This window comes from Suillus subalutaceus (assembly GCF_016647625.1).
Source record: "Suillus subalutaceus strain FC151 chromosome Unknown DFJ58scaffold_19, whole genome shotgun sequence".
Taxonomy (NCBI): Eukaryota; Fungi; Basidiomycota; class Agaricomycetes; order Boletales; family Suillaceae; genus Suillus; species Suillus subalutaceus.
The window spans coordinates 444,080-462,521 of record NW_024540268.1 but is presented as its reverse complement, the minus strand read 5'-3'; the positions used below and the strand labels follow the sequence as shown (position 1 = coordinate 462,521).

The 18,442-nt window shown below is 50.5% G+C and overlaps 4 protein-coding genes across 4 annotated transcripts; 3 read left to right on the top strand and 1 right to left on the bottom strand.

Annotated features, from left to right (window-relative positions):
* The first annotated feature begins 11,258 nt into the window (after positions 1-11,258).
* DFJ58DRAFT_912002 (uncharacterized protein) lies at positions 11,259-12,589 on the top strand. The gene is made up of 6 exons (XM_041395256.1): positions 11,259-11,810; positions 11,896-11,923; positions 11,983-12,069; positions 12,171-12,203; positions 12,231-12,270; positions 12,477-12,589. Exons 1-6 carry the CDS (start codon positions 11,675-11,677, stop codon positions 12,504-12,506), a joined length of 354 nt encoding a protein of 117 aa, XP_041247502.1. The 5' UTR covers positions 11,259-11,674; the 3' UTR covers positions 12,507-12,589.
* A 110-nt stretch (positions 12,590-12,699) lies between these two features.
* Positions 12,700-14,219, top strand: DFJ58DRAFT_771567 (uncharacterized protein; the record flags this gene model as incomplete). Its single annotated transcript, XM_041389155.1, has 4 exons — positions 12,700-13,340; positions 13,396-13,526; positions 13,617-13,674; positions 13,750-14,219. Coding segments are annotated over 4 exons (636 nt in total), but the record flags the coding sequence as incomplete, so codon positions are not given.
* Positions 14,188-14,640, bottom strand: DFJ58DRAFT_743352 (uncharacterized protein; the record flags this gene model as incomplete). The annotated part of the gene is made up of 1 exon (XM_041387258.1): positions 14,188-14,640. The coding sequence occupies one exon, from the start codon at positions 14,638-14,640 to the stop codon at positions 14,188-14,190; it is 453 nt and encodes a 150-aa protein (XP_041247500.1).
* A 2,092-nt stretch (positions 14,641-16,732) lies between these two features.
* On the top strand, positions 16,733-18,007 carry DFJ58DRAFT_655369 (uncharacterized protein; the record flags this gene model as incomplete). The annotated part of the gene is made up of 4 exons (XM_041381848.1): positions 16,733-16,878; positions 16,931-17,148; positions 17,223-17,328; positions 17,623-18,007. The coding sequence occupies 4 exons, from the start codon at positions 16,733-16,735 to the stop codon at positions 18,005-18,007; spliced, it is 855 nt and encodes a 284-aa protein (XP_041247499.1).
* Between the last annotated feature and the right edge of the window lie 435 nt (positions 18,008-18,442).

Sequence of the window (18,442 nt, the reverse complement as noted above, 5' to 3'; positions counted from 1 at the left end):
CATTGGCTGCAGACCCAGGGTTGGCAAGACTGGCTTCCGACCGAGGTTGGACGACACTGGTTGCAGACTCAAAGCGGACGAGACTGGCTGCAACACCAGGGCGGACGAGACTGGCTGCAGCACCAGGGCGGACGAGATTGGTTACAAACCCAAGGCGGACGAGACTGGCTCCAGACCCAGGGTGGGCGAGTATGGTTGCAGACTTCACGAGGAAGAGACTGGGTACAGACCTCACGTGGGAGAGATTGGTTGCAGACCCTGCCTGGGCGGGTGTGGATGCAGACGCAGGGTGGGCGAGAGTGGATGCACACCCAGGACGGGCAAGAGTGGCTGCGGTGCCGGGCTGGCGGAGAGTGGCTGCAGACGCAGAGTGGACGAGAGTGGTTGCAGACGCAGAGCGCGCGGGAGTGGATACAGACCCGGAGTGGGCGAGAGTGGTACCAATCTCAACCTGGGCAATCGTGGCTGCAGTCTCAGGTAAGGCCAACACAGCTGCACATACGGGCCAGGCGAGCGTGGCTTCAAACTCAGTACGCAGAAGCTTGCTGGTTGAACCAATTCAAAGATGTTCAGTTGCGGGACGAACATGGGTGGCTACGGTCTCAAGGTGGGCAAGAATGGCTACAGACCGATGATGGACAATCCTGGTTGCAGACGTACCCTGATCAACGGCATCAGTCGACTCCTTCGGCCTTTGTCTGGGTGGCAATGGAAGAATTTTCGAGTACATTGGAAGTCATCCGCGAGTACACAATCATCCCAGAATTACCACCACCAGCTTGTCAAGTGATCCATCAGTTCAAGAGCTTGCCAGATTTCTTGATGCTTCCGGCATTTCTGGCGTTGAATTACCTGGAGTGTCCCGCCTCTGCATTCCCACAAGATCGGTCTCTACCAGACATGGAGATCATACGTGCTATGGCGGCGTTCGTAACGTTCGCAAAGGAAGCACGAGAAAATAGTCGATCTGCTTCGGACGCCCAGAAGTACTCATATCAAAACTGGGTCTTCCATCTCTCGCGAGCTTCAAATCCATGGGACGACGTGCTCCACGATATATTCAAGGCTTTCTGGGACCGTCATCTCCTCTCCTGGCTCGAAGCTCAGTGGTTGTTTAAAGGGGCTGCAATCTTGCCTCCTTATTTTATCCGAAGGACAGAAAATTGCAAAGGTACTATGCCTCCAATAGTTTATGCGACTCGGCCCTGACTGTGTATGCATATAGGCGCATCTCAAGACTTCCTTGTGAACTCGCTGAAGCTGTCGATTTATGCAATGTGCCTTGTTGATTAATCTCATTTTTCCACGTTGCTCTAGTCGCGTATTTTTTATTTTCTCTCCTTGAGGCATATCCTGCGCTTCTCTACACGAGCGCAAATACATATTGGTCCCACTGTCCTCATTTTGATTCTTGCACCGGCTTTAGGCATCGATATATATCTAACGGATTGGCAGAAAAACGTTAGCTGTACTCTTTCCTTTTTTTTTTTTTGGTATCCTTGTTTATTGTTTTGCGGGGCGGGAGCCCTATGATAGACACTACGCACAGTAACTTTGTTTGTTAACCTCTAGAATATCACGATGACATCGAACTCCAGACGATATGAGGGATGCATATTGCAAAGGACCTCTCCCGCAAGTATTTTTTACAGATTATCGGTGACTTCAAGGACGTGTTTGTAATGCGGACTCGCTCGTAATTTGCACACTGTTGCGAAGTTGGTTGTAGTTTATGTAAATCAAGCGACAATTGATGAAGTCGATTCTGTCCCGTCGCCGGCATGGCCAGCTGCAGATTTTTTATGGGAAACAATGAAATGATTTCAACTCCATTATAAAGTGGTACTAGTTGTTCGCACTTGTACTTATGCGAAACACATGCTCTGTCCTAACATATTTATGTAGAAATGCCTCCGCAGGACAGGTCAACCGTTCTGGGGAGTGACTACATAGTGATATCTCGACTGCCCCAGCTGCTCAGTGGTCTTTATATACATATCTATCTATCTATCTACCGTGACATATTGTAAGCATGGAGCGGAAGCAATTCGCGTCGACGCCACGTGTGCCCTCCACTGGAGACCCCTCTCAGTACACGCGTTCTCGAACAATCTGTTCCGAACGCCTGACACTGCTATTTCAGGTGATCTAAAGAGTTTTCTTTTTGCAGGACCTAGCAATGATCTTCCTGGGATCGGTCTTTACTCAGGCCAAATTCAATCTACATAATTCTGATCAGCCTCGCTTGGCCTCGCAAGAGCGCAGGCTGTGGGGTTAGCCAGCAAAAGGATCTTCCCAAACGAGAGTTCAGGAAGATCTGATGAATACTGCAGTGCGTAAGAACAGGCTCCAAGACGTAGGTACTAAGGTAGAGAGAACCAAGATGAGCCAGGACATACGTGAATACGTGTGAGAAAAGCCGTATACTAAGACGACGAGCAGGTGAGAAGAGGATTCAAGGCACCTCGTCCACACACCTGACACGACGATGAGCAGGTGAGAAGACTCGAAGAGGCGTGAAACTCCTATATCTCCGCCAGCGGCTGCGGAGATTGTTTAAGATAGAACACCGGTTCATCAGGTGACCTATCGTGACACTTCAACAAAACTGCATCATCTCGCTGTGACCACTGTCACTCCGGTCTCAACGGTAGCTACAAGAGCCATTTTCAAACATCACCAACTGTCTTCTTACGCCCGCCTTTTCACTTGCTATATCGTCATCCCATTAGTGCTAAATAGATTGTTTTGGTGCGCCAGCCTGAGCTAGCTCATACCCGTCGAAATCACTAGGAAATCTAACGTCCACATCCCCTCACGATTGACGCTGTTCTACAACTACTCCGGGCTAGCCATATATAGTTGATCTCAGTCGTACGTCGATCCTTGATTTGATTATGGCTTCTATGATCTCTAACGTTTCAAAGTCTAACACAACTAGCTCATCGTTATTCTATCACGCAACTTATGTCATAACAGATGAGTCAAAATCTATGTCAGAATCTGCTTTGCTTATTCCCTTTTGCTCGCTGACATCAATATTAACAGTTTCCTCGTTGTCTGAAGCAACTTGGGAGAGGTTGTCTCGCGTCGCTGTCAAAGGCGCTGAATATGACTCTCCTGAACGCCAGCCCCATCCGAAATGTTTGCAAAGGACCAGGGTGGATCTTCTCAACCACATCCACACATCATTAAACAACCGGGAGAAGAATAAAATCATCTGGCTTCATGGCACGGCAGGCGTCGGAAAGTCTGCTGTTGCGTTCACTGTGGCTGAGAGGATGAGAGCTCTCAGTGCGGCGGACCACGCGACTAACGAAATGCGACTCGGTGCGACATTCTTTTTCTCGCGCAAGCACACGAAACGATGCACGACTGGCTATTTTTTCGCGACGCTTGCATACCAGCTTGCTACCAATTTCCCCACCATCCGGGAGGACGTGAACAAAGTTATACGCGAGAATCCCGCTCTTCTCGGTCCTGACAAGTCACTTCGCGAACAAATGAATTTGCTTTTTCTCCAACATCTTCGGACGCTTCGGTTCAGACTGGCCAAGTCTTTGCCAGTGGTATTTGTTATTGACGCCATTGATGAATGCATATCCGTAACCGAGCTTACTGATCTCATCTCCCTGCTTGGAGAAGTTCTTCGTGATCCCCATGTGCCAGCAATCCACATACTGCTCACAAGTCGCTTCGAATCGCACATCCGTGAAGCCATTCAGAAATTGGGTGTGCAGCTGGTGGATGAAATACCGGGGGACGGTACCATTTTCTCGTTTGACGGCACAGATGTCGACCAGGACATCTATATTTTCCTGGAGCATTCTTTTACACAGCTACAATATCGCTATCCCAGTTTCCCTCAACCATCAAGAGATCAACTCACGCGGCTAGTTAACCGAGCGGGCAGACGTTTCATCGTAGCGTCTACGATGATGAAATTTATCGACAATGATGGATACAAAGATCCCCGCGATCGGCTTGAACTCATGCTCGAGTCAACGTGTGGCTTTCTACCAGGAACGGAGGTGTACAAGTTATACGACCTTATCCTTTCCACATGTACCGATCCCAAGCGGGCATACCAGCACCTGTCTATCGTTGCTGCCCTTGCAGACCCTCTATCTATCGCACAAATCTCAGAACTTCTCGGCCCAGGTCAGGACCGTGATGTCGAAACAGTGTTGGTACAGCTACGTTCAATCATAGACATTCCTACCGACAGCCGTCTTCCCGTGAACATCTTTCACTCGTCCGTTCGTGACTATGCTTCCGACCCCTCGAACTGCGGCCTTCCTGAAATACAAGATATCACATCACCCCACTCGCTACTCGCTGAATCCTGTCTACGCTTGATGATGAAGGACATTCCAAGACGCATGAACCTCCTAGATGCTCTCTCAAAATTGAACAAGCAAAGTCAAGCTATGGAAGCCCATGATCCCCGGCGCTTAAAACAGTCGTTAGTTTTCATCGCCCAGCCACCGGAGCCAATGCGAGCTCTTACAGGCTTGCTATGGCTTCGAGGAGATCGCGGTCCAGATTTACATTTCTGGCCAGAGACTCCGGATGGACGCGCCTGGCTTCAGATCCAGGACGGAAAGAAGTGGCTACAGACTCAGCGCGGGTATGCCTGGTTGCAAACCCAGCACGGCTCGGGATGGTTGCAGACCCAAGACGGGTTAGACTGGCTCCCAACCCGGGCCGGGAGACGCTGGCTCCACAACAGGGGCGGGCGACTCTGGCTATCGACTGAGGAAGGATTAGGCTGGTTGGAGACCTCGGATGGACGAGAGTGGCTGCAGATTGAGGACGCACATTCCTGGCTGAAAGATAAGGCGGGACGAGACTGGCTGCAGGCCCAGGGTGGAGTAGACTGGTTGCAGACCCAGGGCGGAAGAAAGTGGCTGCAGCTACAGGGTGGACGAGAGTGGCTGCAGCTCCAGGGTGGACGAGAGTGGCTACAGACGCACTCGGGGCGAGCGTGGCTGTATTTGCCGTGCGGACGAGAGTGGCTGATGTCTGAGGACGGGGACAATTGGCGACAATCGTACGACGGGCAAGAGTGGTTACAATCCCAGGGCGGGCGGGAGTGGTTACAGACGCCGAGCGGGCGCGAGTGGCTGCAGTCGCAATCTGGGCGAACGTGGCTACGGTCCCAACTTGGGAGAACGTGGCTGAAGACGCAAGCTACTCCGCCAACCCAGCTACAAATACTGGCCAGACAAGCGTGGCTGCAAGACCAGGTGGCGGAAGCCTTCAGGTTATCCCTCGTTGATAAAGCCTCGAGTTTGGAGCGGTTCAGCAATGAGGGCGAGCCAAATTTCCTGCGGTCCAAGGCTGGGCAAGAATGGCTACAGACTGAAGACGGACATTCCTGGTTGCAGAGCCAGGATGGCCGAGATTGGCAGTCGACTCCTGAAGCGTCTGTGTGGGTAATAACGGAAGAATTCTCGAGCACGTTCGCGGTTATCAGACAATACACAATTGCCCCAAGATTACACATGTTGCCAGCGTTCCAAGCCATCCAGCAGTTCAGGAGCTTGCCCGATTTCTTGATGTTTCCGGCGTTTCTAGCATCAAGGCCCCAGGATCATTCCACTCCTGAATTACCACAAGGTCGTCTTCGACCAGACATGGAGATCTCCCGTGCTATGGAAGCCTTTATAGCATTCACACAAGAAGCACGGGAACAGAGTCGATCAACATCTAGTGCTCTCAGCTATGCATGTCAAAACTGGGCCTTCCATCTTTCGCAAGCCCCAAGCTTATGGGACGACGATCTCAACTATGCATTTAAGCTCTTCTGGGATCGTCACCTCCTCTCCTGGCTCGAAAGGCAGTGGTGTTTGAAGGGCCTGCAGTCTTGCCTCGTTATTTTATCCAAAGGGCAGGAAGTTGCGCAGGTGTGTATGTGTGCGACTTTCGCGACTCATCGCTTAACCTGCGCGTTTAGGCACATCTCCAAGCTTCATAGTCACTCATTGTCTCTTGCACACCTGTCGCCTTTGCACTCTTCTCTGCCCATCTCGACACCTTCAAGTGCATCTCTCCCATCTCCCTTATTTCATCGCCTTTCGACATCTCCCACCGCCACCCCATCTATGCGTTTGCTCACCTGCCCCCCATAGCCAGCTGACGCCTCCCGCTACGCCCCCTTTTTCGGTTCCAATTTATGCCCATTGGGGTAATGTACCCTATGTCAATTAGCCTGAGGGTGCCCTGTCTATACCTCTGATCTCGCAAATGCACCAGCGTGAGGGTTACCTCCGCTGGTCCGCCGACCGCTTTAGATGCGCAGATCATCGAAGATGAGTTTAACTTGTCTCCTGATTGCATGATGGTGATGGCGTCCATCTCGTGGGGTGTTCGTCTGAAGCGCGTACTCTCCACCATCCCTTACAACCTGACATTATCACTGACCCTCATACAATCTATCACTAATACCCATTTATATTCGTATTTCACACTCACTCACTATGCACCCTACATCTTGCACTGCACACGGAATTCATGTACTCAGCGGATGTATTTTAAATATAGTTTATTGTCTGGGTCTCCGAGCGAGCTCAGTTTTCTCCTACGCCAGGTATGAATTTCAGAGAATCATCGTTAGGCGTGATCTTTGTCTGTATGAACATGGATCGACCTGGACGTACATCAATAATTCTACGCTGAACGATGGTGCAGCTTTTGGGGAATGCCTGAGACAGTTGCGAGAGTGGGTCCACGATGTACTGCTGCGCGTACAGGCGTGGATAAAATTGAATCCACTGGCAGGACCGAACAGCATATTCGAATCCACTCGAGATAGAGCGCGCGCTGGACAGGGTTCTGATAGTTCTGGAGGCAAGCCTAGACATGACAGTACTATGTAGTCATAAATGTATGTGTCGGTGCTCGCTTGCTTATTCACCTAGCATGCTGATTCAAAATTGGATGCCAAGACTCTGCGCCGTGCGGTGCGTGTCATTCTGACAAATGGACTTGCCCAGAAAACATGATCGTATCGACCAATTAGAACATGTCATGTGAGCGCAGCGGTGGCAGTGGTCAAATTCCTTATTCGGTGTTCAAGGCACCAGGCCTCAGCGAGTAAGTACTTGAGCACCGAGTATCAACTTGTCAAGTAGAACCTTCGAGCTCAAGTACATTTTGATATCTGCTGCAATAATTGATTATTAATGAAGTTCTGGGTATGAATTATCGCTGCTCACAAGATCAAGGATTCTAAGCTGTTCCACCGTCTGAATACCATGGGACATCCATAGTTGGATTCGGTTTCAATAGTAAGTGTGAGGAACACTAAATATACCACAACAGCAGTATCGGGGGACTCAGTTTTGGTTTTGGGAGTTTCTGAGCGCCTGTTGATAACTTGTTTCCACATTCCACCATCATCCAGCAAGCTTTCCAGAATATTGTAACGGGTCGTCCGATCGACCCCATTAGATTTTCCTATCTCCACCTCGGGCGCATGTCCATAGTTCAACACCGATCCAAGTTACACTGGCAGCCGAGGTATTGATTCTTCGTACACGAGGTTAAGATCCAACTTGACGTTACGGCTTAGACTTTCGTCCTCGATAAAATTCGTACGTTGAGTACCTCTGACTTTGCTGTCAATTCAACCAGTGCTTTAGTACTTTGAATGATATGGATTTCGGCTACCAGTACAAACAATTGCCAACGCGTCAGGATCTATATATTATCTTATCTCCTCTCCCTCTGACCTCATTAACAGTTCCTCTACCGGTCGAAGGAACCTGGGAGAAGCTGTCCCAGCTCGCTGTCAAGGGTGCTGAATATGACTCCCTCGAACGCCGGCCCCATTCAAAATGTTTGGAAGGAACTCGGGTGGGCCTTCTTCACTGTATTCACGGGTTTTTAGACGACCGAGAGAAGAGTCGGCTCATTTGGCTGCATGGTACGGCAGGCGTCGGAAAGTCTGCCGTTGCGTTCACAGTAGCTGAGAGGATGAGAGCGCTGAGAGTAACAGACTACACGACTATCGGAGGGCGACTCGCGGGAACGTTTTTTTTCTCCCGCAAGCATACCAAACGTTGCACGACTGGTTATTTTTTTGTGACACTGGCCTATCAGCTTGCTAGCAATTATCCAAGCGTTCGGGAGGACGTGAACAAAGCTATACGCGATAATCCTGCGCTTCTGAACCCCAACGAGTCCCTTCACGACCAGATGGAGGTGCTCTTTCTGCAACCCCTCCGGAAACTTCGCTTCAGGCTGTGCGGGTGTCCGCCTTTGGTGTACGTTGTTGATGCCCTTGATGAATGTACGTCCGAAACCAAGGTCGCGGAGCTCATCTTCCTGCTTGGCCGAGCTCTTCGTAGTCCCGAACTACCTACAACCCACGTTGTGCTCACGAGTCGCTTGGAAGCGCACATCCGTGAAGCCATTCAGAAATTAGAGGTGCAGCAGGTCGAGGAGATATCAGTGGACACTTCTGGGGCTGGTGTCGTTGCGTTAGACGGCACAGAGGTTGACAATGACATCTACATATTCTTGCAGCATTCCTTCACAGAGCTTGAAAATCGCTATTCAGGTTTTCTGCAGCCACCCAAGGATCAACTGGCCCGACTGGCGAGTCCCGCAGGCAGACTTTTCATCGTAGCGTCTACGATAATGAGGTTCATCGATGATCGGGACAATGATCCTTGTGATCGTCTTCAGCTCATGCTGGAGCTAACAAGTGAACTTCCACCAGGAAGGGAAGTGTACAAATTGTACGACCGTATCCTCGCTACGTGTGCTGACCCCCCTCGGGCATTTATGTACCTGTCCATTGTTGCTGCCCTTGCGGACCCTCTACCTATCTCACAAATCTCGGAACTTCTTGGCCCCAGTCATGGCAGGGATGTCGAGACAACACTGGTGCAGCTACGGTCTATCATGGATATTCCTTCCGACAGCCATCTCCCTGTGAATATTTACCACTCATCTGTTCGTGACTATGCCTCCAACCCTTTGAACTACAGCCTTCCTCAAGTTCAATACATTACACCGCCACATTCCCTACTCGCACAGTCGTCTTTCCGCTTGATGATGCGAGACATTCCACAAAGCACGGCCCTCTTGGATGCGCTCTCAGAATTGGAGAAGCAGAGTCAAGCTCTACAACCCCACGACCCCCAGAGTTTACAACAAACTTTAGCCTTCGTCGTCCAGCCACCGGAGTCACTGCGTGTTCTTATAAGTTTGTTATGGATTCGAGGAGATCGCAGTTTAGAATTACAATCCTGGTTAGAGACCCTGGACGGGCGTGCGTGGCTACAGACCCAGAGAGGGAAAGACTGGCTGCAGACGCAGCGCGGGCATGATTGGTTAGAGACTCAAGACGGGTTAGACTGGCTTCCGACTCAAGATGGGTTAGACTGGCTGCAAACTCAGGGCGGGAGACATTGGCTGCAGGCTCAGGGCTGGCTAGACTGGCTTCCAACCCAGGACGGACGAGACTGGCTACAGACCCAAGGCGGACGAGACTGGCTGCAGACCCAGGGTGGACGAGACTGGCTGCAGACCCAGGGTGGACGAGACTGGCTGCAGACCCAAGGCGGACGAGACTGGCTGCAGTTCCAGGGCGGACGGGACTGGCTGCAGACCCAGGGTGGGCGAGTGTGGCTGCAGACTGAGAGCGGGAGAGACTGGGTGCAGACCCTCCGCGGGAGAGATTGGCTGCAGACCCCGCCTGGGCGAGTCTGGATGCAGACCCAGGGGGGGGCGAGAGTGGATGCAAACTCTGGACGGGCAAAGCTGGCTCCAGACTCGGAGCGGACAGGAGTGGCTCCAGACTCAGAGCGGGCGGGAGTGGCTACGGGCCCCGAGCGGGCAAGAGTGGACGCAGAGCTGGAGCGGGAAAGAGTGGCTCAAATCCCAGCCTGGGCAAAGGTGGGTGCAGTCCAAAGTAAGACCAACGCAGCTGCACACCCAGGCCAGGCGAGCGTGGCTTCAGATTCAGCACGCGGAAGCTCGCTGGTTGGACCAGTTCAAAGATGCCCAGTGTCGGGGCGAACATGAGTGGCTACAGTCTCAAGGTGGGCGAGAATGGCTGCAGACCGAGGATGGACAATCTTGGTTGCAGACGTGCCATGATCCAGGGCAGCGGTCGACTCCTTCGACTTCTGTCTGGGTTGCAATGGAAGAATTCTCGAGTACATTGGAAGCCATCCGCGAGTATACAACCTTCCCAGAATTGCCACTGCCAGCTTTTCAAGTGATCCAGCAGTTCAAGAATTTACCCGATTTCTTGGCGTTTCCGGTGTTTCTGGCGTTAAGGCACATCGACCGCTCTGCCTCTGAGTTTCCACGAGATCGTTTTCTACCAGATGTGGAGATCGTTCATGCTATGGCTGCGTTTGCAATGGTAGGAAGCGAAGTACAGGAAAGAAATCGGTCGGCTTCAGAGGCTCTGAAGTATGCATGTCAGAATTGGACATTTCATCTCTCGCGAGCTCCGAATCCATGGGACGATGGGCTCCACCGCATATTCAAGGTTTTCTGGGACCATCATCTTTCCTCCTGGTTTGAAGCGCAGTGGTGTTTGAAGGGACTGCAGCCTTGCCTCGTTGTTTTATCTGATGGACAGAAAATTGCAAAGGTCTGTTTCCAACAGTTTTTGCGATTCAATACCTGGTCAGGCTGATCTGCACATATAGGAACATCTCAATGCCCTCAGGTGATCTCAGTTACGAGTCTGAAGTTGTCGGTTTTATGTTATTGATCTCTTTCTGCCACGTTACTTAAGTTATGTACTTGAATTTTTCTTGTTCGGACATAAGTTAGTCTCCCTAGTTAGACCAAAAGAGAAGGAAGATACTAAGTCACGCTAGATTTTTACCCTACGACCCGCGTTCGAATCTTCTGCTTGCCTTTATGTTATTTTCCGCTTTGTGCGTTGAGCTGACACAAACAGGAGACTACAAACACGGCCAAACTTCGCCACACTCCAAGTTGTGCCAGTCGGCTAGGTATTCACAGTGTGGCTAATTAGGATTAAGGCTCTCTACACACCGCCGACTGGGTAGGAGTCTGAGTCAGCCCTAGACCCCAGCAATTCCCCGGTCTAGTATTCCTAAGCCAAGTAAATCTTAAGTCCGTTTATCTTCTAGCAACATAAGGTACCTGCAGCGGTCCTGCGCTACATTTTGCCCATGCCGTCGCCCACTGACATTCTCTCTTCCACTTCCTTTATTCTACTTAGTAAACTACGTAAGATGGAAGGTGATTTAAGAAAATGCAAGTAAAATTGATCACAACAAAGACTGAACATTATCATGGAGACACAATTTTATTCCCAAACAAATCATCAGGTCTCTATGTTCTAAGCTCATCCAACTTCGAAGAAGGATCCCCCAAACGGACAACACGTCGAAGTCATCAATGCCGTTTGAGTTGCCGTTCACAAGTGCGAAAAGGTTGTCCTGTAGTAGTTGCGAGGGGAATACTCGTTTTTTATCTGGAAAGCGAGCTCGCGGGTGTGGCAGAGGATGGCGGTGGTACCGGCGCAGGCTCTTGTTTTGGAATACCTGGCGATGATATAAGATACGAGCAGTACAATTCTCCATACCTGGGGGAGATGCGATTGAGGCCGGGGATGTCAATGTTGAATAACACGGTGGCGGCGTGTCCGGCGTTGTTGGCGAGATAATGTAAGATGAATTTGGGGGAGGGTGGGCAGGCTTTGGCGGAGAACGACGATGGTGGCCATACGAGGGTGTGGGCGCCAAAAGCACACCTTCAATCACCAGAGAAGGACGAGGGCAGCGAAGGTGATGGACGAATGGAGTTTGGTGCGGTGGAGGCCCGGGGCGCACAGGCACACGCCGCCGCATGCACTGATAAAACTTGACTTGAGAGCTAGATGAGCACGGACAGCGGGTATTCTGGACAAGCAAAAATATGAGTAATGAACCCAAGTCATAGGTTGAGTTGATTGAGGTTTAGATGGCGACTTTCATGTAGACGAATCGTCGTTGGCGCTGACAAGCGCCAGAAAGTTGTCCTGTTCGTAGTCAAGAGGTTTTTGCCGCCGATGTTCCTACTACTCGGGTAAGTCGGAGGTAAATTCGCAGTTGACAAGGTTTTCGAGGTCTTGTCATTATGTTTTTACGTTACGCTGCACGTACTATTATGGTACGCGCAATCGGCAGCCCCCAGAAGTCGGCAGTCACGCAAATGTCACAGTAAGTCACGACATGTTACTGAGCCAGTTTCAAAGTCAGCTCGGCAGTCAAGCAGGAGCGCAAGGAAGTGAGTTAGTATTCGGCGTGAGCAAGCAAGTACAGTATATACTAGTAGAATCTAAGTACGAGGGTGACCATGATTAGTACCGTAGTTGTATAATTGAGGGGGATGTGTAGGGAGACTGTGTGTGTTGTAAGGATGCTGAGGTTGTCTGTCCAAGTTTGATGATGACGCAATGGGACCGCCGGATGAATTATTATGTTGCGTTGTAGAGTAAGATGGTGCGCGGAGAGCTGGATTAGCATAGAATTGATGAAAATATGGCTGATTAGTAAAGTGTGGAGGATAATATGGATTAAAAGAATGTGCACTGGCAGGTGGGGTGAAAAAATGAGTACCGGAAGTGTTGGATGAGGTAGCGTCATTGTCTTGCGAGGCTAGTGTACCGTGGAAATCCACCGAGTTATCCACCTGCGTGGATATCCACCCAGTTATTCACGTGAATAACTAGGTGGATAACTCGAGGTCAAAATTGATAGGGTGGATTATGTGAATAACTCAAATAACAGTATACATGCGCAGGGTTACGCTAAATAGTACTAAATACTCTTAAAAAGCTTAATTATCGAACACTGCGAATCTACAAGCCTACTTAGTTGGTGGAATGTCAAGCAATGTTTGTTTGGTCGAACATCGACGTGAAAATTGGATGGAATAGTGTGAACTTCAAGTCATTTATCCCCCCAGCCGAGCTTCGTGATTCGTGATCCACAAAACTTTCATGCAGCAACACCTCAAAGATCAACTAGTTGAGCTGCGACAATGTCTCAAGGCACTGCCAACGGACATTCCTGTTCCACCGGCAACAGAATCCAAGTACAAGTTCTCCGACTTCAGCCCAGATGCTGAATGGACTATAGACATTGGCGAGGCTGGTGCTGTCAACCGAGAGTTAGAAGTTAGGCTTGGTAATCGCGTCAATGGCCTAAAACTTGTAGAGCGAGGTCTAGAAATAGAGGCCGTAGTGGATGTTTTGGGAACATGGATCGAAAAATGTCCAGGTGACATCATCCTCGAGAAGTGGGTGCATGACATCCTCGAAGCTGCGCAAAGTGTCATTCTTGCTGCTGGAAAAGCTGTGAATTACATTTACTTCGCACCCCAGAAAAACTCATCACTGACGCACCATACAGTTACCAAAGTATTTGCATCAGTCAAATGACGATCCGGACATAGAGCTTGTGAGCTCCCCAATCAAAAAAGCCAAGGCATCGAAGAAGAAAAAGATCAAGATTGTCGAGTCCGACGTGTCTGTCATGCACCTATACACAGATGCCGAACATAAACCTGCGAAGGGAAAAGGTGGTGCGAAAGTTGATCCTCTGATGGATCTTCTCTCTGTCAACACGTACCTCAAAAGTAATCCCAAGATGATTGTTCGGTGTTCTGGAGCTGAATATGGATGCGCCACAACCTGGGCTGCACCTCGCTGGAAGACCCGAGTATTCGGACATGCATTGCAATGCGGAAAACTGGACAAAATCGATTCAACGCTACGGGATCGTGTTCGGACCGCTATGGCCAAGGAATCCCTAGGTCAGACTCAGATGTCACTGCTGACCCCGAGGATATAGCAGAAGATGGCTCAAGTAAAGTTGATTCTTTCGACGGTGAAGATTTCGATGCTGCCAGTATCATCAATCTCAATTCCAGGAAACTAGTCGACGTGCTGGCTGATAAAGATTTGGCACCTGCAGCGCCAAGAAGCACTGTCGTTCTTCCACCAGCAAGCACCATTGTGCAAGAGAGGGTCTTGACAGAGGCAGATTGGGACATGGAATAGATGTTATATGATACATATTTACTTAATACTGGTGAATGAACGCAAATTTCGCAAAACGCGCCATGGATTGAAAATTTGCAGCGCCCGGATAGGCCCGGATCCACCGGGCCGGTTTTGCCGGCGGTGGATATCCACCATACTCACCGGTAGATAACTGACCCCCAATTTCTCCAGGGTGGATATCCACGGTGGATAACTCTCCAGAGGGTTATCCACGGTACACTATGCGAGGCGCCACTACTAGCCTGTCCTGTCGATGACGCAGTGGCTAAATTCTTATTCTTCGAACGCGTTTTTCCCGTCTGGAAGAGCGCAGCAAAACGTGGATTGTAGGCAAAGTGCTGATTTGCGGCATCAGCAAGAAACTCTCTGAGTCTAGTCCTGAGTTCCTCAACCGTTCCATCTCTTGAAATCTTGAGAGCGCCAGCAAGTGCGATAAAATGATCATCCTTGCGCCGGAGTGTTGAGAGTGCATCAAACGTCTTCGACTCGATATCGCGTTCGATCTGAGTGTGGCGCGCTTCATCTTCTGTCTTCTTTTTGGCCTGCTTCTCCGCGTCGGCCTTATCCTTTTCACGCTGCTCTAGCCCCATGACCAGCAGCACAGCACCAGTCGGCACTGGCAAGGCACTGGTGTGTGCAGTATTGAAACTCCGTCACGGCATATATCGGCAGGTGACATTTCTGCGTGACTTCGGCACTTTCAGCTATCTCATTCAATTCTGCTTCAAATGTATTTGTTTGACCTCGTATTGAGTTGTGTTAGAGAGAGAATGATGTCTATGTAAATAATTTTGTGTTTAGGTAGCTGGAAACACGAGTTTTGTGAAAGTGCCGACTTCTGGGGGCTGCCGATTGCGCGTACCATAATAGTACCTTGTTTTCGGGAGCTTTTGGAAGCCGAAGTATTTCGGAAGGGTAACAGGGCACTCATCACTCCAGTCGGGAATTCCCACCGGTATGGTACTTATGGTACCTGAGAGATACAGCTTACGTTATATTGCAATCAATGTTCGTTCACGGTGATCCTGTACTTGATTTGGAAATCATCACCCAATACTATGATATCCGGCGTTGCTGTACTTGATTTAGAAGTTATCGCCCCCTGATTCAATTATGGTACATGAGAGATACAGCTTACGTTATATTGCAATCAATGTTCCTGCACGGCGATCCTGTACTTGATTTGGAAGTCATCACCCAATGCTATGGTGAATCAGAGTACTATCCTGTGAAGAAGTATGGTTTCAAACTCGAAAAACGACGGTCGAGTCACGAACGGTCACGTCGTGACCGATGCCCTCATCCTCTTTCGATCGACGATCCGTATTAACGAGCCGTCAGCAGCCTCAGAGGACACCCGTCACCCCCCCCGCCTTGGAACCTCCGTCGACCCTTGCTCCTACAAACAACGCTTGATCCCGCGCCTGGAGAAAACGAGAGGGCTTTGGCCGGGGCAAACAAGAACGAAGGCGCCCTGAAGCGCTAAGGCCAACGATTCCGCCCCAAACTCATAGCCGTGAGCCAACAGATGTCGCGGGCATCACGGAACTCGGACGCGAAGGTATGGAAGTCGCAGTCACTCACTGAGGGCATTTTCCAGGGACCAGCCGTAGCACCAGGGAAATTTGGAAAGGAGGGTTTTCAGTGGGAAAGGACCGGATTGAGTTGGCGAAGTGGGAAGGAAAGAGTGAGTGAGGGGGGAGCAGCTGAAGAAGGAAGGGAGGAAATATATGCATGGCAGGTATGTCCCATGCCGTCAGTTGCTCCCTGTCTTCTGAAACTGGCCGGATCCGTAATTCCCTTCGAGCACAGATCCTCCCCTCCCCAGCTTTGTACGTCACGATTTCCGCATCGTGGACTTTGCACCATCTGGGTGCCACCCGGCCGTTTGCGTGGTTACCCTGATGCATCAAAGGTGAGGGATGCTTCGATATTGGCTACCACCGAACTTCACTCACCGAAACTCCCAGCGCCCGCTGTTTATACTGCCGTTGAGTGCCGTCAACATGATGTTGTTGAAGCTCTCCAGTGGGTCCGAAGAACTGACCGATGTCACGCCCAGATGCGAACATCTTTTTTCACCTGAGAAACACATGGTGGACGAGCGTGCTTGCCTGCAAAACTGAGGGAGGATGGCTGGAGTGCAGCCCATCGGGTCGAAAAAAAGACGGTCTTTGCGTGCGCTAGGACAGTCCCTTGGATCCGAAAATTGGACCGTCTTTTTCATTTCTTTCCTGCTATCCTCCTCCTTGACCACTTCCGAGCCTCTTTGTTGTTACGAGTCGCTTGATTACAAATCCAATTCTCTCTTTGGCGCAGTCCAAGAGGGGCCTCTCAGCTTTCACTCTTCAAGTCCGTTGACCATGGCTGCCGCAGCCAACTCAGTATGGCACTTTCCTGGCCTGCGTGACGTGCTCCCATCTGCATCAGCTAGTGGTATTGAAATGGATGATATCACTGAGGATGTTGCGGCTGAGCAGGAAACCCTTGTCGAGCCGAGTGACAGGGTATCCGACAATGTCTGCACCATGGACCCTCCCCTCCCGTCAATGTCTGTGAAGTCAATAGATGCACCTGACTTCGCAAGACTGCAGTCAACGCTGATGGATGCCTCAAAGGGTGTCACTGAAGGCACCAGTGCAGAATACAAAAGGTTTGTCGTGTTTACCCACTGGCTTGGGCATGCTGACATGGACTACTTGCAGGCTGATGAACGCATGTGTCGCGTTTCTTACTGGCCTCCGTCTGCTGGGGAGCAACGAGGATTTTTTCTGCAAAAAGCCACGCGCTGATGCGCCGTGGCTGATCGTTGCATGGATCATGAATATGTAAGTTTGTCTTGCGAGATGCCATGGGCTCGCCATGCTGATCGATTCAAAGGTGTGACTCCCTCAATATTGATGGCACAACGAAGCCATCGACCCAGGACCGCGGAACATATGGTCATGCACAGAAGATGCGTGCGTCGATGACATATGCTTTCGGGAGGCTCAATGGTCTGGGCAACATGCCCTGGCATGAGTCGGATGCCGGAGGTGGGCTTATGGTTGGCAACCCGTCGATATCTGTCGAGGTGTCATCGTACATGTGCTCCCTCCGTAGACGGAAGGTAAGCTTTCTTTGCCTGTCCGACACCTCTCTCGATTGATGACCATCCAACCCTAGGTTCAAGCTGGTGAAGTTGCAAATAGTGCTCGTGCCATAACATCGGTGAGCTGCTTCTGGCCCTTGAATGACTCACCCATTACTCAGTTCTTGCAGGATATTTTGCTCAAGTTGTACCACCATAACCACCCTCGCTCACAACTGGACCATCCGAAAATACCAACCTGGCGAGCGAGGTCAATCCGGCTTGGACTTGTGGGGTGGTGGGCGTGTTCAGAGGCTTCTGCAGGCAGCCTACACGGTGTCATTCCTGTGCATGCTCCGTTTTGATGAAGTGCTAAAGATTCAGGTCCACGATCTCCGAGTGCATGAGGACCGGATGGTCCTGCACCTCCCCTTCCGCAAGACCCACCAAAATGGAGGTTCGTGATGCTTCGAAGTCGAACTTAAGAGTGTTTGTGCTGTAGTGCACGTACTGACTATCCTGTAGAGATCAAGCCATTTCACCTGTGGTCCCTTCCATCGTGCGAAGCCCATATCTGCCCTGTTAGAGCACTTGCTGCCTGGTTGAGCGAGTCCAAGATCACATCAGGTTACTTGTTCCGAAAGATCGCGTCCGGTGACCGCATAGCAGAAGCAAACTCTCCAATGGTGAGTTCCTGCTGTATCCTACTAGCTGTACAAATTCCTGATGCACGATGTCAGTCCTCTGAGCAGTTCCTGGAGTTATTTCGCAACAATCTGCTGGACATCAACATTGACCCTGCCCCTTATGGTACCCACTCGTTCCGGAGGGGTGGCTGTCAGTACCTCCACGTCGAAAAAATGCTGGCCACTAAGGAGGATATGTGAGTGGGGAGGTTGGAGCGCGGAGTTCTCCAACCTAACCATAGTGAAGTATCTCATTTCTTCAAACGATGACCCTGCAGAGCCACGGGAACATTTTTTCGACCCTAACAGACCACCTATGGTTAAGTGCCCACAGTGCGGGAGGTGCTGTGCTTGTGCTTAGTAGGTGTTATGTAGAATGTACGAAAACCTTGTATCTCCTCCTTACTCTAAACCGGCTTCCAACTGAATCAAGGAGTACTACCCCCCCGCCTACCAATTACATCTACCTGCATCCTAATCTGTGGGACTGTGTATCCTTATTTTCCTCCCCTGACGTTGCCATTCCGCGGGAGAAGCTTTAGATGAAGTATCACCAAACTCAGTCTACTCGACCTAGCGCCACCCAAACCTCAGTCTACTCAACCTACGACGAGACACTCTGACCCATGCGCCACC

Bases quoted from the DNA above. Each gene is read 5' to 3' on its own strand.
- DFJ58DRAFT_912002 (XM_041395256.1), top strand. From the start codon at position 11,675: ATGAATTTGGGGGAGGGTGGGCAGGCTTTGGCGGAGAACGACGATGGT. The intron at 12,070-12,170 runs GTAAGTCGGAGG...CGCAATCGGCAG, and splicing joins CCGATGTTCCTACTACTCGG to CCCCCAGAAGTCGGCAGTCA. The intron at 12,271-12,476 runs GTGAGTTAGTAT...GTTGCGTTGTAG, and splicing joins TCAAGCAGGAGCGCAAGGAA to AGTAAGATGGTGCGCGGAGA.